This window comes from Oncorhynchus mykiss, chromosome 24 (assembly GCF_057628025.1).
Source record: "Oncorhynchus mykiss isolate SJ-2025 chromosome 24, ASM5762802v1, whole genome shotgun sequence".
Taxonomy (NCBI): Eukaryota; Metazoa; Chordata; class Actinopteri; order Salmoniformes; family Salmonidae; genus Oncorhynchus; species Oncorhynchus mykiss.
In genome coordinates, this window is record NC_143045.1 from 39,545,616 (window position 1) to 39,572,500 (window position 26,885).

The 26,885-nt window shown below is 40.3% G+C and overlaps 1 protein-coding gene across 2 annotated transcripts in view; it reads right to left on the bottom strand.

The window, feature by feature from the left end:
* Window positions 1-26,885, bottom strand: part of LOC110503240 (rho guanine nucleotide exchange factor 26) — a 110,639-nt gene that overhangs the window by 41,670 nt on the left and 42,084 nt on the right. For both annotated transcript variants that reach the window (XM_036961332.2, XM_036961333.2), the window contains exons 9-11: window positions 24,115-24,189; window positions 23,860-23,949; window positions 15,209-15,363 (exon numbers count right to left, since the gene is read on the bottom strand). In XM_036961332.2, the coding sequence (XP_036817227.2) occupies window positions 15,209-15,363; window positions 23,860-23,949; window positions 24,115-24,189 (320 nt within the window). The remainder of the gene's footprint in view (window positions 1-15,208; window positions 15,364-23,859; window positions 23,950-24,114; window positions 24,190-26,885) is intronic.

Below are 26,885 nucleotides of genomic sequence, written 5' to 3' on the forward strand. Positions count from 1 at the left end.
TTCTATATGCATTGTGATTCTGATTCTATATGTATTGTGATTCTGATGATTCTATATGTATTGTGATTCTGATGATTCTATATGTATTGTGATTCTGATGATTCTATATTTATTGTGATTCTGATGATTCTATATGTATTGTGATTCTGATGATTCTATTTGTATTGTGATTCTATATGTATTGTGATTCTGATGATTCTATATGTATTGTGATTCTGATGATTCTATATGCATTGTGATTCTGATGATTCTATATGTATTGTGATTCTGATGATTCTATATGCATTGTGATTCTGATGATTCTATATGCATTGTGATTCTGATGATTCTATATGTATTATGATTCTGATGATTCTATATGTATTGTGATTCTGATGATTCTATATGTATTGTGATTCTGATGATTCTATATGTATTGTGATTCTGATGATTCTATATGTATTGTGATTCTGATGATTCTATATGTATTGTGATTCTGATGATTCTATTTGTATTGTGATTCTATATGTATTGTGATTCTGATGATTCTATATGTATTGTGATTCTGATGATTCTATATGTATTGTGATTCTGATGATTCTATTTGTATTGTGATTCTATATGTATTGTGATTCTGATGATTCTATATGTATTGTGATTCTGATGATTCTATATGTATTGTGATTCTGATGATTCTATATGCATTGTGATTCTGATGATTCTATATGTATTGTGATTCTGATGATTCTATATGTATTGTGATTCTGACGATTCTATATGCATTGTGATTCTGATGATTCTATATGTATTGTGATTCTGATGATTCTATATGTATTGTGATTCTGATGATTCTATATGCATTGTGATTCTGATGATTCTATATGCATTGTGATTCTGATGATTCTATATGTATTGTGATTCTGATGATTCTATATGTATTGTGATTCTGATGATTCTATATGCATTGTGATTCTGATGATTCTATATGTATTGTGATTCTGATTACTCTATATGCATTGTGATTCTGATGATTCTATATGTATTGTGATTCTGATGATTCTATATGTATTGTGATTCTGATGATTCTATATGTATTGTGATTCTGATGATTCTATATGCATTGTGATTCTGATGATTCTATATGTATTGTGATTCTGATGATTCTATATGTATTGTGATTCTGATGATTCTATATGTATTGTGATTCTGATGATTCTATATGTATTGTGATTCTGATGATTCTATATGCATTGTGATTCTGATGATTCTATATGCATTGTGATTCTGATGATTCTATATGTATTGTGATTCTGATGATTCTATATGCATTGTGATTCTGATAATTCTATATGTATTGTGATTCTGATGATTCTATATGTATTGTGATTCTGATGATTCTATATGTATTGTGATTCTGATGATTCTATATGTATTGTGATTCTGATGATTCTATATGTATTGTGATTCTGATGATTCTATATGTATTGTGATTCTGATGATTCTATATGTTTTGTGATTCTATATGTATTGTGATTCTGATGATTCTATATGTATTGTGATTCTGATGATTCTATATGCATTGTGATTCTGATGATTCTATATGCATTGTGATTCTGATGATTCTATATGTATTGTGATTCTGATGATTCTATATGTATTGTGATTCTGATGATTCTATATGTATTGTGATTCTGATGATTCTATATGTATTGTGATTCTGATGATTCTATATGCATTCGGATTCTGATGATTCTATATGTATTGTGATTCTGATGATTCTATATGTATTGTGATTCTGATGATTCTATATGTATTGTGATTCTGATGATTCTATATGCATTGTGATTCTGATGATTCTATATGCATTGTGATTCTGATGATTCTATATGCATTGTGATTCTGATGATTCTATATGTATTGTGATTCTGATGATTCTATATGTATTGTGATTCTGATGATTCTATATGTATTGTGATTCTGATGATTCTATATGTATTGTGATTCTGATGATTCTATATGCATTGTGATTCTGATGATTCTATATGTATTGTGATTCTGATGATTCTATATGTATTGTGATTCTGATGATTCTATATGCATTGTGATTCTGATGATTCTATATGCATTGTGATTCTGATGATTCTATATGTATTGTGATTCTGATGATTCTATATGTATTGTGATTCTGATGATTCTATATGTATTGTGATTCTGATGATTCTATATGTATTGTGATTCTGATGATTCTATATGTATTGTGATTCTGATGATTCTATTTGTATTGTGATTCTATATGTATTGTGATTCTGATGATTCTATATGTATTGTGATTCTGATGATTCTATATGTATTGTGATTCTGATGATTCTATATGCATTGTGATTCTGATGATTCTATATGCATTGTGATTCTGATGATTCTATATGTATTGTGATTCTGATGATTCTATATGTATTGTGATTCTGATGATTCTATATGTATTGTGACTCTGATGATTCTATTTGTATTGTGATTCTATATGTATTGTGATTCTGATGATTCTATATGTATTTTGATTCTGATGATTCTATATGTATTGTGATTCTATATGTATTGTGATTCTGATGATTCTATATGTATTGTGATTCTGATGATTCTATATGTATTTTGATTCTGATGATTCTATATGTATTTTGATTCTGATGATTCTATATGTATTTTGATTCTGATGATTCTATATGTATTGTGATTCTGATGATTCTATATGCATTGTGATTCTGATGATTCTATTTGTATTGTGATTCTATATGTATTGTGATTCTGATGATTCTATATGTATTGTGATTCTGATGATTCTATATGTATTGTGATTCTGATGATTCTATATGTATTGTGATTCTGATGATTCTATATGCATTGTGATTCTGATGATTCTATATGCATTGTGATTCTGATGATTCTATATGCATTGTGATTCTGATGATTCTATATGTATTGTGATTCTGATGATTCTATATGTATTGTGATTCTGATGATTCTATATGTATTGTGATTCTGATGATTCTATATGTTTTGTGATTCTATATGTATTGTGATTCTGATGATTCTATATGTATTGTGATTCTGATGATTCTATATGCATTGTGATTCTGATGATTCTATATGCATTGTGATTCTGATGATTCTATATGTATTGTGATTCTGATGATTCTATATGCATTGTGATTCTGATGATTCTATATGTATTGTGATTCTGATGATTCTATATGCATTGTGATTCTGATGATTCTATATGCATTGTGATTCTGATGATTCTATATGTATTGTGATTCTGATGATTCTATATGCATTGTGATTCTGATGATTCTATATGTATTGTGTTTCTGATGATTCTATATGCATTGTGATTCTGATGATTCTATATGTATTGTGATTCTGATGATTCTTTATGTATTGTGATTCTGATGATTCTATATGTATTGTGATTCTGATGATTCTATATGTATTGTGATTCTGATGATTCTATATGTATTGTGATTCTGATGATTCTATATGTATTGTGATTCTGATGATTCTATATGCATTCGGATTCTGATGATTCTATATGTATTGTGATTCTGATGATTCTATATGTATTGTGATTCTGATGATTCTATATGTATTGTGATTCTGATGATTCTATATGCATTGTGATTCTGATAATTCTATATGTATTGTGATTCTGATGATTCTATATGTATTGTGATTCTGATGATTCTATATGTATTGTGATTCTGATGATTCTATATGTATTGTGATTCTGATGATTCTATATGTATTGTGATTCTGGTGATTCTATATGCATTGTGATTCTGATGATTCTATATGCATTGTGATTCTGATGATTCTATATGTATTGTGATTCTGATGATTCTATATGTATTGTGATTCTGATGATTCTATATGTATTGTGATTCTGATGATTCTATATGTATTGTGATTCTGATGATTCTATATGTATTGTGATTCTGATGATTCTATATGTATTGTGATTCTGATGATTCTATATGTATTGTGATTCTGATGATTCTATATGCATTGTGATTCTGATGATTCTATATGCATTGTGATTCTGATGATTCTATATGTATTGTGATTCTGATGATTCTATATGTATTGTGATTCTGATGATTCTATATGTATTGTGATTCTGATGATTCTATATTTATTGTGATTCTGATGATTCTATATGTATTGTGATTCTGATGATTCTATTTGTATTGTGATTCTATATGTATTGTGATTCTGATGATTCTATATGTATTGTGATTCTGATGATTCTATATGCATTGTGATTCTGATGATTCTATATGTATTGTGATTCTGATGATTCTATATGCATTGTGATTCTGATGATTCTATATGCATTGTGATTCTGATGATTCTATATGTATTATGATTCTGATGATTCTATATGTATTGTGATTCTGATGATTCTATATGTATTGTGATTCTGATGATTCTATATGTATTGTGATTCTGATGATTCTATATGTATTGTGATTCTGATGATTCTATATGTATTGTGATTCTGATGATTCTATTTGTATTGTGATTCTATATGTATTGTGATTCTGATGATTCTATATGTATTGTGATTCTGATGATTCTATATGTATTGTGATTCTGATGATTCTATATGTATTGTGATTCTATATGTATTGTGATTCTGATGATTCTATATGTATTGTGATTCTGATGATTCTATATGTATTGTGATTCTGATGATTCTATATGTTATGTGATTCTGATGATTCTATATGTATTGTGATTCTGATGATTCTATATGTATTGTGATTCTGATGATTCTATATGTATTGTGATTCTGATGATTATATATGTATTGTGATTCTGATGATTCTATATGCATTGTGATTCTGATGATTCTATATGTATTGTGATTCTGATGATTCTATATGTATTGTGATTCTGATGATTCTATATGTATTGTGATTCTGATGATTCTATATGTATTGTGATTCTGATGATTCTATATGTATTGTGATTCTGATGATTCTTTATGTATTGTGATTCTGATGATTCTATATGTATTGTGATTCTGATGATTCTATATGTATTGTGATTCTGATGATTCTATATGTATTGTGATTCTGATGATTCTATATGCATTGTGATTCTGATGATTCTATATGCATTGTGATTCTGATGATTCTATATGTATTGTGATTCTGATGATTCTATATGTATTGTGATTCTGATGATTCTATATGTATTGTGATTCTGATGATTCTATATGTTTTGTGATTCTATATGTATTGTGATTCTGATGATTCTATATGTATTGTGATTCTGATGATTCTATATGCATTGTGATTCTGATGATTCTATATGCATTGTGATTCTGATGATTCTATATGTATTGTGATTCTGATGATTCTATATATATTGTGATTCTGATGATTCTATATGTATTGTGATTCTGATGATTCTATATGCATTCGGATTCTGATGATTCTATATGTATTGTGATTCTGATGATTCTATATGTATTGTGATTCTGATGATTCTATATGTATTGTGATTCTGATGATTCTATATGCATTGTGATTCTGATAATTCTATATGTATTGTGATTCTGATGATTCTATATGTATTGTGATTCTGATGATTCTATATGCATTGTGATTCTGATGATTCTATATGTATTGTGATTCTGATGATTCTATATGTATTGTGATTCTGGTGATTCTATATGCATTGTGATTCTGATGATTCTATATGCATTGTGATTCTGATGATTCTATATGCATTGTGATTCTGATGATTCTATATGTATTGTGATTCTGATGATTCTATATGTATTGTGATTCTGATGATTCTATATGTATTGTGATTCTGATGATTCTATATGCATTCGGATTCTGATGATTCTATATGTATTGTGATTCTGATGATTCTATATGTATTGTGATTCTGATGATTCTATATGTATTGTGATTCTGATGATTCTATATGCATTGTGATTCTGATAATTCTATATGTATTGTGATTCTGATGATTCTATATGTATTGTGATTCTGATGATTCTATATGTATTGTGATTCTGATGATTCTATATGTATTGTGATTCTGATGATTCTATATGTATTGTGATTCTGGTGATTCTATATGCATTGTGATTCTGATGATTCTATATGCATTGTGATTCTGATGATTCTATATGTATTGTGATTCTGATGATTCTATATGTATTGTGATTCTGATGATTCTATATGTATTGTGATTCTGATGATTCTATATGTATTGTGATTCTGATGATTCTATATGTATTGTGATTCTGATGATTCTATATGTATTGTGATTCTGATGATTCTATATGTATTGTGATTCTGATGATTCTATATGCATTGTGATTCTGATGATTCTATATGCATTGTGATTCTGATGATTCTATATGTATTGTGATTCTGATGATTCTATATGTATTGTGATTCTGATGATTCTATATGTATTGTGATTCTGATGATTCTATATTTATTGTGATTCTGATGATTCTATATGTATTGTGATTCTGATGATTCTATTTGTATTGTGATTCTATATGTATTGTGATTCTGATGATTCTATATGTATTGTGATTCTGATGATTCTATATGCATTGTGATTCTGATGATTCTATATGCATTGTGATTCTGATGATTCTATATGCATTGTGATTCTGATGATTCTATATGCATTGTGATTCTGATGATTCTATATGCATTGTGATTCTGATGATTCTATATGTATTGTGATTCTGATGATTCTATATGTATTGTGATTCTGATGATTCTATATGTATTGTGATTCTGATGATTCTATATGTATTGTGATTCTGATGATTCTATATGTATTGTGATTCTGATGATTCTATATGTATTGTGATTCTGATGATTCTATTTGTATTGTGATTCTATATGTATTGTGATTCTGATGATTCTATATGTATTGTGATTCTGATGATTCTATATGTATTGTGATTCTGATGATTCTATATGTATTGTGATTCTGATGATTCTATATGTATTGTGATTCTGATGATTCTATATGTATTGTGATTCTGATGATTCTATATGTATTGTGATTCTGATGATTATATATGTATTGTGATTCTGATGATTCTATATGCATTGTGATTCTGATGATTCTATATGTATTGTGATTCTGATGATTCTATATGTATTGTGATTCTGATGATTCTATATGTATTGTGATTCGATACTGCGATTTGATGTTCCAAACGTATTGCTCACCATATGTCTGCTGTAGAGAGACGAGAGAGAGTCGAGAGAGAGAGACGAGAGAGAGACGAGAGAGAGAGACGAGAGAGAGTCGAGAGAGAGAGACAAGAGAGAGACACGAGAGAGAGACTAGAGAGAGACGAGAGAGAGACGAGAGAGAGACGAGAGAGAGACGAGAGAGAGACGAGAGAGACGAGAGAGAGACGAGAGAGACGAGAGAGAGAGTCGAGAGAGAGACGAGAGAGAGACGAGAGAGAGACGAGAGAGAGACGAGAGAGAGACGAGAGAGAGACGAGAGAGAGAGACACGAGAGAGAGAGACACGAGAGAGAGACTAGAGAGAGACGAGAGAGAGACGAGAGAGAGAGACACGAGAGAGAGACTAGAGAGAGACGAGAGAGAGAGACACGAGAGAGAGACGAGAGAGAGACGAGAGAGAGAGACGAGAGAGAGACGAGAGAGAGAGACACGAGAGAGAGACTAGAGAGAGACGAGAGAGAGTCGAGAGAGAGCCATGAGAAGATGAGTTTTGATCAGTCAGGGAAAATATGTTAGGTCACTATTTAAAAATTATGAACAATACCAGAGCTTTGCCACAGGTACATCCAACTAGCACAATCTATAGATTTAATAAATTAACACTTGGAGTCAAATATCAATATAATATGGTCAAAAAACAATCCTGTGATATGTAACGATTCCCCCCCTATCACTAGTTTACTGTGCCTACATACAGAGTATATAAATATACACACTGCTCAAAAAAATAAAGGGAACACTAAAATAACACATCCTAGATCTGAATGAATGAAATATTCTTATTAAATACTTTTTTTCTTTACATAGTTGAATGTGCTGACAATAAAATCACACAAAAATGATCAATGGAAATCAAATTTATCAACCCATGGAGGTCTGGATTTGGAGTCACACTCAAAATTAAAGTGGAAAACTACACCACAGGCTGATCCAACGTTGATGTAATGTCCTTAAAACTAGTCAAAATGAGGCTCAGTAGTGTGTGTGGCCTCCACGTGCCTGTATGACCTCCCTACAACGCCTGGGCATGCTCCTGATGAGGTGGCGGATGGTCTCCTGAGGGATCTCCTCCCAGACCTGGACTAAAGCATCCGCCAACTCCTGGACAGTCTGTGGTGCAACGTGGCGTTGGTGGATGGAGCAAGACATGATGTCCCAGATGTGCTCAATTGGATTCAGGTCTGGGGAACGGGCGGGCCAGTCCATAGCATCAATGCCTTCCTCTTGCAGGAACTGCTGACACACTCCAGCCACATGAGGTCTAGCATTGTCTTGCATTAGGAGGAACCCAGGGCCAACCGCACCAGCATATGGTCTCACAAGGGGTCTGAGGATCTCATCTCGGTACCTAATGGCAGTCAGGCTACCTCTGGCGAGCACATGGAGGGCTGTGCCTCATACCACCCTCATGGAGTCTGTTTCTGACCGTTTGAGCAGACACATGAACATTTGTGGCCTGCTGGAGGTCATTTTGCAGGGCTCTGGCAGTGCTCCTCCTGCTCCTCCTTGCACAAAGGCGGAGGGAGCGGACCTGCTGCTGGGTTGTTGCCCTCCTACGGCCTCCTCCACGTCTCCTGATGTACTGGCCTGTCTCCTGGTAGCGCCTCCATGTTCTGGACACTACGCTGACAGACACAGCAAACCTTCTTGCCACAGCTCGCATTGATGTGCCATCCTGGATGAGCTGCACTACCTGAGCCACTTGTGTGGGTTGTAGACTCCGTCTCATGCTACCACTAGAGTGAAAGCACCGCCAGCTCTGGCGGTCCCAATTGGGATTTGAAATGACAGCCAAAGGGATACTGTCCAGGGATCAACTTCCCTGCGAACACACGCCCTAATTCAGGACCTTTCCTACGGCTGGTTGAGAAGACCTGTCACGGTTGAGAGGTTGGAGGCAGGGACTTCTGGTACCCATCACACCCTACACTCAATTACTGAATCCCCACGGCAACCAATCTGACGGCTCGGAGGAGGAGGGGAGTTGGAGAGGTTAAAATGGGGGGGGGGGGATCAGAAAGAGGGCGAAGTGTCTGGTGTGTAAAGTGTCAGTAAAGAATCCTAACCTTTCCCAGAATCCCCTCCTGATACAATGTATGGAATCCCATTTACATTCCTCTGTGGAATGGGGGGAGGAGGGGGGAGGAGGGGGGGGGGTAGAATGCAGAAGTACTGAATGAGAACAGTAGAGAGGAAGACTTGGCAGTCTTAGAAAAGAGTTGAGAGCTGCAATATGTACGTACACACACACACACATAAGTTCAATACACACACACACACACACACACACACACACACACACACACACACACACACACACACACACACACACACACACAGAAGGAGAAACATGTCAGTTGATATCGGAGGTTTGTGATAAAGGCTTCTCCTCCTCGGTGACTGAACGGACATTATCAGAACATTATCAGTACGACCAGTTACCCATCTTTGATGGAGGGAGAGAAAGAGAGATAGAGAAGGAGGGGAGGAGAGAGGATGTTTACAGACAGACAGAGAGAGCAGAATGTTCTGGTGCTAAGTGGGAGTGTTGAGACGCTAGCTTAGTCACACACAGAGACAGATTGATAGAGAGAGACAGACAGAGACACCGACCAATAGTCAGCCAGAGAGAAACCGAGACAAACAGAGAGAGACAGACAGAGACACCGACCAATAGTCAGCCAGAGAGAAACCGAGACAAACAGAGAGAGACAGACAGAGACACCGACCAATAGTCAGCCAGAGACAAACCGAGACAAACAGAGAGAGACAGACAGAGACACCGACCAATAGTCAGCCAGAGAGAAACCGAGACAAACAGAGAGAGACAGACAGAGACACCGACCAATAGTCAGCCAGAGAGAAAACGAGACAGACAGAGAGACGCAGACATAGAGAAACAGGGACAGAGGTAGTAGCGTGCCACAGCAGGGTTCCCGTGCCTCAACAGAACAAACCCAAACACTCCCAGCCCTGAACACACGCCAGCGTAGTGCTGGGGTCTGATGTAGTGGATATAATTCCCAGAAAGAAAGAAAAGATTGTGTGTGTGTGTCTGTACATGTGTGTGTGTGTCTGTACGTGTGTGTCGGTACATGTGTGTCTGTATTGAACTTAACCCATGGCGCTGCACATTGTCAGCGGGATCAGAATGGAAGCTTGTTTTTCCCTCAAAAACAAATTCAGGAACGTTCTGCACGCCATGAATAAAGCTGGAGCTGGACACAGCTGGAGATTCAGGAAATGAGAAGCACACACACAGACACACAGACACACAGACACACAGACACACAGACACACACACACACACACACACACACACCATATGGTTTCCAGGAATCTTTATTCATGGCGTGCAGAACGTTCCTGAATTTGTTTTTGAGGGAAAAACAAGCTTCCATTCTGATCCCGCAGACAATGTGCAGCGCCATGGGTTAAGTTCAATACAGACACACATGTACCGACACACACGTACAGACACACACACACATGTACAGACACACACACACATGTACAGACACACACACACATGTACAGACACACACACACACATGTACAGACACACACACACATGTACAGACACACACACACACACATGTACAGACACACACACATGTACAGACACACACACACACACACATGTACAGACACACACACACACACACATGTACAGACACACACACACACACACATGTACAGACACACACACACACACACGTACAGACACACACACATGTACAGACACACACACACACATGTACAGACACACACACACACATGTACAGACACACACACACACATGTACAGACACACACACACACACGTACAGACACACACACACACACGTACAGACACACACACACACGTACAGACACACACACACATGTACAGATACACACATGTACAGACACACACATGTACAGACACACCCATAGAGACAGGTTGATATGTCTGTACAGACACACCCTGATCCTGAGGACACCCATAGAGACAGGTTGATATGTCTGTACAGACACACCCTGATCCTGAGGACACCCATAGAGACAGGTTGATATGTCTGTACAGACACACCCTGATCCTGAGGACACCCATAGAGACAGGTTGATATGTCTGTACAGACACACCCTGATCCTGAGGACACCCATAGAGACAGGTTGATATGTCTGTACAGACACACCCTGATCCTGAGGACACCCATAGAGACAGGTTGATATGTCTGTACAGACACACCCTGATCCTGAGGACACCCATAGAGACAGGTTGATATGTCTGTACAGACACACCCTGATCCTGAGGACACCCATAGAGACAGGTTGATATGTCTGTACAGACACACCCTGATCCTGAGGACACCCATAGAGACAGGTTGATATGTCTGTACAGACACACCCTGATCCTGAGGACACCCATAGAGACAGGTTGATATGTCTGTACAGACACACCCTGATCCTGAGGACACCCATAGAGACAGGTTGATATGTCTGTACAGACACACCCTGATCCTGAGGACACCCATAGAGACAGGTTGATATGTCTGTACAGACACACCCTGATCCTGAGGACACCCATAGAGACAGGTTGATATGTCTGTACAGACACACCCTGATCCTGAGGACACCCATAGAGACAGGTTGATATGTCTGTACAGACACACCCTGATCCTGAGGACACCCATAGAGACAGGTTGATATGTCTGTACAGACACACCCTGATCCTGAGGACACCCATAGAGACAGGTTGATATGTCTGTACAGACACACCCTGATCCTGAGGACACCCATAGAGACAGGTTGATATGTCTGTACAGACACACCCTGATCCTGAGGACACCCATAGAGACAGGTTGATATGTCTGTACAGACACACCCTGATCCTGAGGACACCCATAGAGACAGGTTGATATGTCTGTACAGACACACCCTGATCCTGAGGACACCCATAGAGACAGGTTGATATGTCTGTACAGACACACCCTGATCCTGAGGACACCCATAGAGACAGGTTGATATGTCTGTACAGACACACCCTGATCCTGAGGACACCCATAGAGACAGGTTGATATGTCTGTACAGACACACCCTGATCCTGAGGACACCCATAGAGACAGGTTGATGTGTTTGTACAGAAGTACATACGGTACACTCGGGAAGTATTCAGATCTCTCCACAGTTTCCATATTTTGTTAGGATCCAGACTTATTTTAAAACGGATTAAATTGTTTAATTCCCCTCAATCAATCTACACACAATACCTCAATGACAAAACAAAAACAGGTTTTTAGAAAATGTTAGAAATTAAAAAAAAAACTAAAATATCACATTACCATAAGTATTCAGACCCTTTACTCAGTACTTTGTTGAAGCACCTTTGTCAGTGATTACAGCCTTGAGTCTTCTTGGGTAGGACGCTACAAGCTACACCTGTATTTGGGGAGTTTCTGCCATTCTTCTCTGCAGATCTTCTCAAGCTCTGTCAGGTTGGACGGGGAGCGTCGCTGCACAGCTATTTTCAGGTCTCTCCAGAGATGTTCGATTGGGTTCAAGTCCGGGCTCTGGCTGGGCCTCTCAAGGACATTCAAAGACTTGTTCCGAAGCCACTCCTGCGCTGTGTGCTTACGGTCGTTGTTCTGTTGGAAGGTGAACCTTCGCCCCAGTCTGAGGACCTGAGTCCTGCTTCACCGTAGGGATGGTGTCAGGTTTCCTCCAGATGTGACGCTTGGCATTCAGGCCAATGAGTTCAATCTTGGTTTTCATCAGACCAGAGAATCTTGTTTCTCATGGTCTGAGTCCTTTAGGTGTCTTTGGCAAACTCCTAGCGGGCTGTCATGTGCCTTTTACTGAGGAGTGGCTTCTGTGTGGCCACTCTACCATAAAGACCTGATTTTTGGAGTGCTGCAGAGATGGTTGTCCTTCTGGAAGGTTCTCCCATTTCCACACAGAAACTCTAGAGCTCTGTTGGAGTGACCATCGGGTTCTTGGTCACCTCCCTGACCAAGGCCCTTCTCCATCGATTGCTCAGTTTGGCTGGGCGACCAGCTCTAGGAAGAGTCTTGGTGGTTCCAAACTTCTCCCATTTAAGAATGATGGAGGCCACTGTGTTCTTGGAGGCCTTCAATGCTGCAGAAATGTTTTGTTACTTTTCCCCAGATCTGTGCCTCAACACAATTCTGTCTCGGCGCTCTACGGACTATTCCTTCAACCTCACAGCTTGGTTTTTGTCTCTGACATGCACTGTCAACTGTGGGACCTTATATAGACCGGTGTGTGCCTTTCCAAATCATGTCCAATCAATTGAATTTTCCTCAGGTGGACTCCAATCAAGTTGTAGAAACATCTCAAGGATGATCAATGGAAACAGTATGGGTGTGTCCCCGTCCCACTTACCTCTGTGGTAACTTGTCTCCTAAAGAGGACTCTGTATGGATTATCTCTATGGTAACTTGTCCACTAAAGAGGACTCTATATGGATTATCTCTATGGTAACTGGTCTCCTAAAGAGGACTCTATATGGATTATCTCTATGGTAACTTGTCTCCTAAAGAAGACTCTACATGGATTATCTCTATGGTAACTTGTCTCCTAAAGAGGACTCTATATGGATTATCTCTATGGTAACTTGTATCTGTACATGATGAACTCTGAATTACTCAAATGTTCCTCTCAGAAATGCTGTCTTATTTACATCGGCCTCACCCCCTCATCACACCAGCCTTTAGATGCTGTGACACCCTGTGGAGATTGTTGGGCCTGGGAGTGTTTAGGTTACTGTAAACTTGGTATTGTTTGATTGGTCAATGGTGGTTGGTTTTGGGTTGAGAAGGTTCCACCTTCAGATGTTCTACAGGTAATGAAATGCATTGGTTCTCTCTCTTATCCTGTATCCAGTCCATGGAGGAAGGTTGTATGATCAGGTCTCATTTCCTACAATTCTAGGCCTCTGGCCTAGTGAGTGTCTCGTTGTTCATGCTTTGTCCTATAAGTTAACTTTAGGATCTATGTGGTTGGAATAATGCCTTTGTAATGCTTGTTAATGTTTGTAACTTAAGCTTCATGCCTGGAATGTTAATCCATTCATTGTTCAATGTTAATTAACCATCTGCCTTTGATATAGACAATTCTCAGACCCATTCTTGTTAGTCAACGTCAACTCATTGTCTAATGCTTGTATATTTTAATTATCTTTATAGAGTCATATAAACATGTCAATAGGCTAATTGCTTAGTCTTCATTACGAGTGTTATGGGAGGTGTATATACACATATTACTGCCCAATGCAAGGTCACACTTGACTCATCCCAGAGACAAATCACTCACACAAAGACACAAGGATGAACACGTGGAGTTTCCCTGCACATAACTCTGTCGCAATGACCTACAGACAATTTGGGCAGCTCACAATCTTTACATCTAGCATACCTAAAGATTTTATCATCACCACCCTCCCCATCTGTGCGATTGGCTAGTGAGACTGTGGAGTTGACTGGGAATGCTTGGTTAGACTGTGGGATTGGCTGTGACCTGAGCCCTAGGACCATGCCCCAGGACTACCTGACATGATGACTCCTTGCTGTCCCCAGTCCACCTGACCGTGCTGCTGCTCCAGTTTCAACTGTTCTGCCTTATTATTATTCAACCATGCTGGTCATTTATGAACATCTTGGCCATGTTCTGTTATAATCTCCACCCGGCACAGCCAGAAGAGGACTGGTGGCCACCCCACATAGCCTGGATCCTCTCTAGGTTTCTTCCTAGGTTTTGGGCTTTCTAGGGAGTTTTTCCTATCCACCGTGCTTCTACACCTGCATTGCTTGCTGTTTGGGGTTTTAGGCTGGGTTTCTGTACAGCACTTTGAGATATCAGCCGATGTACGAAGGGCTATATAAATACATTTGATTTGATTTGATTTGATTGGCTAGTGAGACTGTGGACCCACCTCTTCTTCCTGGTGAGGATGAGGACGTCGTTGAAGAGGAAGAAGTAGACCTGATGTCGTGACGTCCTCTTGGAGAAGATGCCGTTCTCCTCCACGAAGGCTGTGAGCTCCCCTCTCTTCACCATCCACCTAGACGACGACACCAATGGGAAGGGCTGGGGGGGAGAGAGAGAGAGAGAGAAGAGACAGGGGGGGAGAGGGCAGAGGGGAGATGAGAGAGGGGAGAGAGAAGGGAGAGGAGAGAGAGAAGAGACAGGGGGAGGAGGGCAGAGGGGAGATGAGAGAGGGGAGAGAGAGGGGAGAAAGGAGAGAGGAGGGAGAGGAGAGAGAGAAGAGACAGGGGGGGGAGAGAGGACAGAGGAGAGATGAGAGAGGACAGAGAGAGGGGAGAGGAGAGAGAGAAGGGAGAAAGGAGAGAGGAGGGAGAGAGGAGAGACAGGGGGGAGAGAGGACAGAGGGGAGATGAGAGAGAAAGAGGAGGGAGGAGAGAGGACAAAGGAAAGAAAGAGGGGAGAGAGAGAGAGGAGGGGGGAGAGAGGACAGAGGAGAGAGAGGGGGGAGAGAGAGGACAGATGAGAGAGGGGGAGAGAGGTCAGAGGAGAGAGAGGGGTGAGTAAATAGAGAGAGAGGAGAGAGAGAGGAGAGAGAAGGGAGAGAGAGAGAGAGAGAGGGGAGAGAGTGGGGAGAGAGAAGGGAGAGAGGAGAGAGAGAGGAGAGAGGGGAGAAAGAGGAGAGAGAGGGGAGAAAGAGGAGAAAGACGATCAATATCAAGGTTTACAAATGTAATGTACTCCAAACATTCCTGTGTAGTGTGTGTGAACAGCTGGCTAGGAGGGCAGAATGTATGTTCACAGCCCTGCAGACATCTGTTAGGACCACATGTACCAACAGCACTTTCCCACACTGCTACCACACCTGTGCCTGCCGGAGCGTGTGTGTATGTGTGCATTTATGTACATCTGCTTGAATATATACAGTTGAAGTCGGAAGTTTACATACACTTAGGTTGGAGTCATTAAAACTTGTTTTTCAAACACTCCACAAATTTCTTGTTAACAAACTATAGGTTTGGCAAGTCGGTTAGAACATCTACTTTGTGCATGACACCAGCAATTCTTCCAACAATTGTTTACAGACAGATTACTTCACTTATAATTTACTGTATCACAATTCCACTGGGTCAGAAGTTTACATACACTAAGTTGACTGCGCCTTTAAACAGCTTGGAAAATTCCAGAAAATGATGTCATGGCTTTAGAAGCTTCTGATAGGCTAATTGACATAATTTGAGTCAATTGGGAGGTGTACCTGTGGATGTATTTCAAGGCCTACCTTCAAACTCAGTGCCTCTTTGCTTGACATCCTGGGAAGTCAAAAGAAATCAGCCAAGACCTCAGAAAAACAATTGTAGACCTCCACAAATCTGGTTTATCCTTGGGAGCAATTTCCAAATGCCTGAAGGTACCATGTTCATCTGTACAAACAATAGTATGCAAGTATAAACACTATGGGACCACGCAGCCGTCATACCGCTCAGGAAGGAGACGAGTTCTGTCTCCTAGAGATGAACGTACTTTGGTACGAAAAGTGCAAATCAATCCCAGAACAACAGCAAAGGACCTTGTGAAGATGCTGGAGGAAACAGGTACAAAAATATCTATATCCACAGTAAAACGAGTCCTATATCGTTATAACCTGAAAGGTCGCTCAGCAAGGAAGAAGCCACTGCTCCAAAACGGCCATAAGATAAGCCAGACCACGGTTTGCAACTGCACATGGAGACAAAGATTGTACTTTTTTGAGAATTGTCCTCTGGTCTGAAGAAACAAAAGTAGAACTGTTTGGCCATAATGACCATCGTTATGTTTGGAGGAAAAAGGGGAACGCTTGCAAGCCGAAGAACACCATCCCAACCGTGAAGCACGGGGGTGGCAGCGTTATGTTGTGGGGGTGCTTTGCTGCAGGAGGTGCACATCACAAAATAGATGGCATCATGAGGGAGGAAAATTGAGTGGACATATTGAAGCAACATCTCAAGACATCAGTCAGGAAGTTAAAGCTTGGTCACAAATGGGTCTTCCAAATGGACAATGACCCCAAGCATACTTCCAAAGTTGTGGCAAAAAGAACAACAAAGTCAAGGTATTGGAGTGGCCATCACAAAGCCCTGACCTCAATCCTATAGAAAATGTGTGGGCAGAACTGTAAAAGCGTGTGCGAGCAAGGAGGCCTACAAACCTGACTCAGTTACACCAGCTCTGTCAGGAGGAATGGGCCAAAATTCACCCAACTTATTGTGGGAAGCTTTTGGTAGGCTACCAGAAATGTTTGACCCAAGTTAAACAATTTAAAGGCAATGCTACCAAATACTGATTGAGTGTAAACTTCTGACCCACTGGGAATGTGATGAAAGAAATAAAAGCTGAAATAAAATCATTCTCTGCTATTATTCTGACATTTCACATTCTTAAAAAAAAGTGGTGATACTAACTGCTGTAAAATAGGGAATTTTTACTAAGATTATATGTCAGGAATTGTGAAAAACTGAGTTTAAATATATTTGGCTAAGGTGTATGTAAACTTCTGACTTCAACTGTATCTGTTCGTGTGTGTGTGTGTGTGTATCTGTTCGTGTGTGTGTGTGTGTGTGTGTGTGTGTGTGCGTGCGTGCGTGCATCTATGCGAGAGAGAAATATGTAATCCTTTCTAGCACACTGCTGGAAACACACTTGTCCGTATCAACAGATGAAGAAATGAAGTATGACTCAAAGAGGATTCTGGGAAAAGACCTTGTGAAGGTACAGTTTGTACAGAACATAACACCGTGCGTGAGTGTGTGTGTGTGTGTGTGTGTGTGTGTGTGTGTGTGTGTGTGTGTGTGTGTGTGTGTGTGTGTGTTTTCCTCTGTAATGCAGCAGCAACAGTTATATAGAACCCTTATTCCTCTTGAATTCACACCAGTAGAGAAACATCATGTTCCCTCCCTGTGTCTCCTGGGAGACGGTTGGGGAAACATCATGTATGACCGGTAGAGAAACGTCATGTATGACCAGTAGAGAAACATCATGTATGACCAGTAGAGAAACATCATGTTCCCTCCCTGTGTCTCCTGGGAGACGGTTGGGGAAACATCATGTATGACCGGTAGAGAAACGTCATGTATGACCAGTAGAGAAACGTCATGTATGACCGGTAGAGAAACATCATGTATGACCAGTAGAGAAACATCATGTATGACCAGTAGAGAAACATCATGTTCCCTCCCTGTGTCTCCTGGGAGACGGTTGGGGAAACATCATGTATGACCGGTAGAGAAACGTCATGTATGACCAGTAGAGAAACGTCATGTATGACCAGTAGAGAAACGTCATGTATGACCAGTAGAGAACCAGTAGGGAAACATCATGTATGACCGGTAGAGAAACGTCATGTATGACCGGTAGAGAAACGTCATGTACGACCGGTAGAGAAACGTCATGTACGACCGGTAGAGAAACGTCATGTACGACCGGTAGAGAAACGTCATGTACGACCGGTAGAGAAACGTCATGTACGACCGGTAGAGAAACGTCATGTACGACCGGTAGAGAAACGTCATGTACGACCGGTAGAGAAACGTCATGTACGACCGGTAGAGAAACGTCATGTACGACCGGTAGAGAAACGTCATGTACGACCGGTAGAGAAACGTCATGTACGACCGGTAGAGAAACGTCATGTACGACCGGTAGAGAAACGTCATGTACGACCAGTAGAGAAAGGTCATGTACGACCAGTAGAGAAACGTCATGTACGACCAGTAGAGAAACGTCATGTACGACCAGTAGAGAAACGTCATGTATGACCAGTAGAGAAACGTCATGTATGACCAGTAGAGAAACGTCATGTATGACCAGTAGAGAAACGTCATGTATGACCAGTAGAGAAACGTCAAGTATGACCAGTAGAAAAACGTCATGTATGACCAGTAGAGAAACATCATGTATGACCAGTAGAGAAACGTCATGTATGACCAGTAGAGAAACATCATGTATGACCAGTAGAGAAACATAATGTATGACCAGTAGAGAAACGTCATGTATGACCAGTAGAGAAACATCATGTATGACCAGTAGAGAAACATCATGTATGACCAGTAGAGAAACATCATGTATGACCAGTAGAGAAACATCATGTATGACCAGTAGAGAAACATCATGTATGACCAGTAGAGAAACATCATGTATGACCAGTAGAGAAACATCATGTATGACCAGTAGAGAAACGTCATGTATGACCAGTAGAGAAACATCATGTATGACCAGTAGAGAAACGTCATGTATGACCAGTAGAGAAATGTCATGTATGACCAGTAGAGAAACATCATGTATGACCAGTAGAGAAACGTCATGTATGACCAGTAGAGAAACGTCATGTATGACCAGTAGAGAAACATCATGTATGACCAGTAAAGAAACATCATGTATGACAAGTAGAGAAACGTCATGTATGACCAGTAGAGAAACATCATGTATGACCAGTAGAGAAACATCATGTTCCCTCCCTGTGTCTCCTGGGAGACGGCTGGGGAAACGTCATGTATGACCAGTAGAGAAACGTCATGTATGACCAGTAGGGAAACATCATGTATGACCAGTAGAGAAACATCATGTATGACCAGTAGAGAAACATCATGTATGACCAGTAGAGAAACATCATGTATGACCAGTAGAGAAACATCATGTATGACCAGTAGAGAAACATCATGTATGACCAGTAGAGAAACGTCATGTATGACCAGTAGAGAAACATCATGTATGACCAGTAGAGAAACATCATGTATGACCAGTAGAGAAACATCATGTATGACCAGTAGAGAAACGTCATGTATGACCAGTAGGGAAAGATCATGTATGACCAGTAGAGAAACATCATGTATGACCAGTAGAGAAACATCATGTATGACCAGTAGAGAAACATCATGTATGACCAGTAGAGAAACATCATGTATGACCAGTAGAGAAACATCATGTATGACCAGTAGAGAAACGTCATGTATGACCAGTAGAGAAACATCATGTATGACCAGTAGAGAAACATCATGTATGACCAGTAGAGAACCAGTAGAGAAACGTCATGTATGACCAGTAGAGAAACATCATGTATGACCAGTAGAGAAACATCATGTATGACCAGTAGAGAAACATCATGTATGACCAGTAGAGAAACATCATGTATGACCAGTAGAGAAACGTCATGTATGACCAGTAGAGACACATCATGTATGACCAGTAGAGAAACATCATGTATGACCAGTAGAGAAACATAATGTATGACCAGTAGAGAAACATCATGTATGACCAGTAGAGAAACATCATGTATGACCAGTAGAGAAACATCATGTATGACCAGTAGAGAACCAGTAGGGAAACGTCATGTATGACCAGTAGAGAAACATCATGTATGACCAGTAGAGAAACATCATGTATGACCAGTAGAGAAACATCATGTATGACCAGTAGAGAACCAGTAGGGAAACGTCATGTATGACCAGTAGAGAAACATCATGTATGACCAGTAGAGAAACATCATGTATGACCAGTAGAGAAACGTCATGTATGACCAGTAGAGAAACGTCATGTATGACCAGTAGAGAAACGTCATGTATGACCAGTAGAGAAACGTCATGTATGACCAGTAGAGAAACGTCATGTATGACCAGTAGAGAAACGTCATGTATAACCAGTAGAGAAACGTCATGTATGACCAGTAGAGAAACGTCATGTATGACCAGTAGAGAAACGTCATGTATGACCAGTAGAGAAACATCATGTATGACCAGTAGAGAAACGTCATGTATGACCAGTAGAGAAACGTCATGTATGACCAGTAGAGAAACGTCATGTATGACCAGTAGAGAAACATCATGTATGACCAGTAGAGAAACATCATGTATGACCAGTAGAGAAACATCATGTATGACCAGTAGAGAAACATCATGTATGACCAGTAGAGAAACATCATGTATGACCAGTAGAGAACCAGTAGGGAAACGTCATGTATGACCAGTAGAGAAACATCATGTATGACCAGTAGAGAAACATCATGTATGACCAGTAGAGAACCAGTAGGGAAACGTCATGTATGACCAGTAGAGAAACATCATGTATGACCAGTAGAGAAACATCATGTATGACCAGTAGAGAACCAGTAGGGAAACGTCATGTATGACCAGTAGAGAAACATCATGTATGACCAGTAGAGAAACGTCATGTATGACCAGGAATAGCCATCGAACGTTCCTCCAAATCAGACAGACAGCTAAAGGTAATGTCTTCACAATACCTAATGGAACGGGCTTTTAAAAGCTACAATCCTCAGTTGCTATGTTCATTTTTTTAAAACTTATAAACCAATGATATATTCCCATTGGTTCTTACAAAATGACGTCTCATGGAGTTCAGTTTAACTGTCGTACCCCCATCAGAACACAAAACATCAGCTTGTTTTACTCTGTCTGTAAACAACCTACATATAAACAAACATTGTATAGACTCATAACACGGTTAAAACTATCAATTTCATGTCAGGGCTGGTCAGTCCTTGCATCCATAGCTCTGTCTACGAATTTCTCCAGGCCCTTCTCTCAGCTTTTTAACCCAAGACACATTGGCAGAGGGACGCTTTTGTTATTGTTTCTGTTTAAGATGGAAATCACACGAGGGGAAACGGCACCACGGTTTGTTTTTGTTGACTAACGGAGGACGGGAGCGTTTGGTAAACACATCTGCAGTACGTAACCTGCTGTTCTATCACGCCTGCAGTGATGTCAGAGGGGAGAGAAAGTAGCTTCTTTGTTGCTGTTGTAACATCCCAAACGTACCCGGTAGTTTCACCATTAAGGATTCTACCGTTAAAAACACTTCTGCATGTCAATGCTACTCTCTGGCATGGATTCTTAACTGTCCATAGTATCTCATAGGAGCTTAACAGTTCTTCAGGGTTTACAGTAGGTTAACAGCTATAGACCCACTGGGTGACTACAGACAGCCATAAAACCCAGTCAGAAAAACCCAGCTATAGACCCACTGGGTGACTACAGACAGCCATAAAACCCAGCTATAGACCCACTGGGTGACTACAGACAGCCATAAAACCCAGTCAGAAAAACCCAGCTATAGACCCACTGGGTGACTACAGACAGCCATAAAACCCAGCTATAGACCCACTGGGTGACTACAGACAGCCATAAAACCCAGTCAGAAAAACCCAGCTATAGACCCACTGGGTGACTACAGACAGCCATAAAACCCAGCTATAGACCCACTGGGTGACTACAGACAGCCATAAAACCCAGCTATAGACCCACTGGGTGACTAGAGACAGTCATAAAACCCAGCTATAGAGACAGCCATAAAACCTAGCTATAGAGACAGCCATAAAACCCAGCTATAGAGACAGCCATAAAACCCAGCTATAGACCCACTGGGTGACTAGAGACAGTCATAAAACCCAGCTATAGAGACAGCCATAAAACCCAGCTATAGAGACAGCCATAAAACCCAGCTATAGAGACAGCCATAAAACCCAGCTATAGAGACAGTCATTAAACCCAGCTATAGACCCACTGGTGTGAATAGAGACAGTCATAAAACCCAGCTATAGAGACAGTCATAAAACCCAGCTATAGAGACAGTCATAAAACCCAGCTATAGAGACAGTCATAAAACCCAGCTATAGAGACAGTCATAAAACCCAGCTATAAAACCCAGTCATAAAACCCAGCTATAGAGACAGTCATAAAAACCAGCTATAGAGACAGTCATAAAACCCAGCTATAAAACCCAGTCATAAAACCCAGCTATAGAGACAGTCATAAAACCCAGCTATAGAGACAGTCATAAAACCCAGCTATAGAGACAGTCATAAAAACCAGCTATAGAGACAGTCATAAAACCCAGCTATAGAGACAGTCATAAAACCCAGCTATAGAGACAGTCATAAAAACCAGCTATAGAGACAGTCATAAAACCCAGCTATAAAACCCAGTCATAAAACCCAGCTATAGAGACAGTCATAAAAAACAGCTAGAGACAGTCATAAAACCCAGCTAGAGAGACAGTCATAAAACCCAGCTATAAAACCCAGCCATAGAGACAGCCATAAAACCCAGCTATAGAGACAGTCATAAAACCCAGCTATAGAGAGTCATAAAACCCAGCTATAGAGACAGTCATAAAACCCAGCTATAGACCCACTGGGTAAATAGAGAGTCATAAAACCCAGCTATAGACCCACTGGGGTAAATAGAGAGTCATAAAACCCAGCTATAGACCCACTGGGGTAAATAGAGAGTCATAAAACCCAGCTATAGACCCACTGGGTAAATAGAGAGTCATAAAACCCAGCTATAGAGACAGCCATAAAACCCAGCTATAGAGACAGTCATAAAACTCAGCTATAGGGACAACCATAAAACCCAGCTATAGAGACAGCCATAAAACCCAGCATATAGACCCACTGGGTAAATAGAGAGTCATAAAACCCAGCATATAGACCCACTGGGGTAAATAGAGAGTCATAAAACCCAGCTATAGACCCACTGGGTAAATAGAGAGTCATAAAACCCAGCTATAGACCCACTGGGGAGAATTCCAAGCCCATCTCCATACCTTGATCTTAAAGTCCAGTTGAGAGTTGATGGTGTACATCATCTCTGTTCTCTCCATGGTACGGGCTCCTTCGTTACACTGACGCACCACCTAAAACACACAGGTATTAGCACTCACAGACACGTGCAGATACACGCAGGCTCACATACAAAGACCATGGGGGAAACACAGGCTCCTTCCTTGATCTCGTGTTGAGATGGGCCTTTGACCTTTGACTTGGCATCAATTTGGGTTTGACACCAGTTGACCTCTCACCTTGCTGACTGATTGAAGGGCTTTCTTACAGGCCTCATACTGAGATGAGCCTTTAGAAGCCTTCTGACAAATGACCTGAAAAACAGAGAGAGAGGTCAGAGGTCAGAGCAGATCACACACGCACACAGTGGCTGTGTGCACAGTAGAATATGATGTCATAAAGGCTGTGTACACAGTAGAGTATGATGTCATAAAGGCTGTGTACACAGTAGAGTATGATGTCATAAAGGTTGTGTACACAGTAGAGTATGATGTCATAAAGGCTGTGTACACAGTAGAATATGATGTCATAAAGGCTGTGTACACAGTAGAATATGATGTCATAAAGGCTGTGTACACAGTAGAGTATGACGTCATAAAGGCTGTGTACACAGTAGAGTATGACGTCATAAAGGCTGTGTACACAGTAGAGTATGACGTCATAAAAGCTGTGTGCACAGTAGAGTATGACGTCATAAAGGCTGTGTACACAGTAGAGTATGATGTCATAAAGGCTGTGTACACAGTAGAGTATGATGTCATAAAGTAGAGTGTGTGTGAGATCAGCTAGTTAACCACTTTGTTATTCCTGGGAGAGGCTTCCAGAACACATCTCTCACTAACGCTGCTTTCATGAACACACACACACGCGCGCACACACACACACACACACGGACACACACACACACACACACACGCGTGCACACACGGACACACACACACACGCGCGCACACACACACGCACAGCGGTTGGAATCATTAAGTGTAACCAAAACTTTCCCAGGGCTCAATAGCCTCCTACTCCATGGCCTATAGTCCTGCCTTAAACCTCAAGGGAACAACTACAACAGGGAAGGAGAGAGAAGGAGAGAGAAGGAGAGAGAAGGAGAGAGATAGAACAGTAAGTGAAAACATTAGTAAAATAATTGCTAAAAACGAGGGACCAATGAATGACAGAATGAACAAGCATTTCTAGGTCAATGGAGTTAGGAGCTGAGCTCTTTGAGCCAGTTAAGACTAAGGCTACAACAGACAAATGCTACATTAGACTAAGGCTACATTAGACTAATGCTACAGTAGACTAAGGCTACAGTAGACTAAGGCTACAGTAGACTAAGGCTACAGTAGACTAAGGCTACAGTAGACTAAGGCTACAGTAGACTAAGGCTACAGTAGACTAAGGCTACATTAGACTAAGGCTACAGTAGACTAAGGCTACATTAGACAAAGGCTACATTAGACTAAGGCTACAGTAGACTAAGGCTACATTAGACTAAGGCTACATTAGACTAAGGCTACAGTAGACTAAGGCTACATTAGACTAAGGCTACAGTAGACTAAGGCTACAGTAGACTAAGGCTACATTAGACAAAGGCTACATTAGACAAAGGCTACAACAGACTAAGGCTACAGTAGACTAAGGCTACATTAGACAAATGCTACAACAGACTAAGGCTACAGTAGACTAAGGCTACATTAGACAAATGCTACAACAGACTAAGGCTACAGTAGACTAAGGCTACATTAGACTAAGGCTACATTAGACTAAGGCTACAGTAGACTAAGGCTACATTAGACTAAGGCTACATTAGACTAAGGCTACAGTAGACTAAGGCTACAGTAGACTAAGGCTACAGTAGACTAAGGCTACAACAGACTAAGGCTACATTAGACTAAGGCTACATTAGACTAAGGCTACAGTAGACTAAGGCTACATTAGACTAAGGCTACGGTCGGTGAAGGCTACAGTAGGTGAAGGCTGCATTAGACTAAGACTACAGTAGGTGAAGGCTGCATTAGACTAAGGCTACATTAGACGAAGGCTACAGTAGGTGAAGGCTACAGTAGGTGAAGGCTACAGTAGGTGAAGGCTACATTAGACTAAGGCTATAAGGCTACATTAGACTAAGGCTACTGTAGGTGAAGGCTACAGTAGGTGAAGGCTACAGTAGGTGAAGGCTACATTAAACTAAGGCTACAGTAGGTGAAGGCTACATTAGACTAAGGCTACTGTAGGTGAAGGTTACATTAGACTAAGGCTACTGTAGGTGAAGGCTACATTAGACTAAGGCTACAGTAGGTGAAGGCTACAGTAGATGTAGGCTACATTAGACTAAGGCTACAGTAGATGAAGGCTACATTAGACTAAGGCTACAGTAGGTGAAGGCTACATTAGACTAAGGCTACAGTAGGTGAAGGCTACATTAGACTAAGGCTACAGTAGGTGAAGGCTACATTAGACTAAGGCTACTGTAGGTGAAGGTTACATTAGACTGAGGCTACTGTAGGTGAAGGCTACATTAGACTAAGGCTACAGTAGGTGAAGGCTACAGTAGATGTAGGCTACATTAGACTAAGGCTACGGTAGGTGAAGGCTACATTAGACAAACGCTACTGTAGGTGAAGGCTACATTAGACTAAGGCTACAGTAGGTGAAGGCTACATTAGACTAAGGCTACTGTAGGTGAAGGTTACATTAGACTGAGGCTACTGTAGGTGAAGGCTACATTAGACTAAGGCTACGGTAGGTGAAGGCTACAGTAGATGTAGGCTACATTAGACTAAGGCTACGGTAGGTGAAGGCTACATTAGACTAAGGCTACTGTAGGTGAAGGCTACATTAGACAAACGCTACTGTAGGTGAAGGCTACATTAGACAAAGGCTACTGTAGGTGAAGGCTACGGCGGTGTGGGTGAAAGTGATTTCACTGGGGGAAACTGAATCTTTCGCGTTACGTAAGAGAAAGTCGTTTAGAGAGTGAGCCCGTCGTAGACGTGTGCGTTCCTTTCTG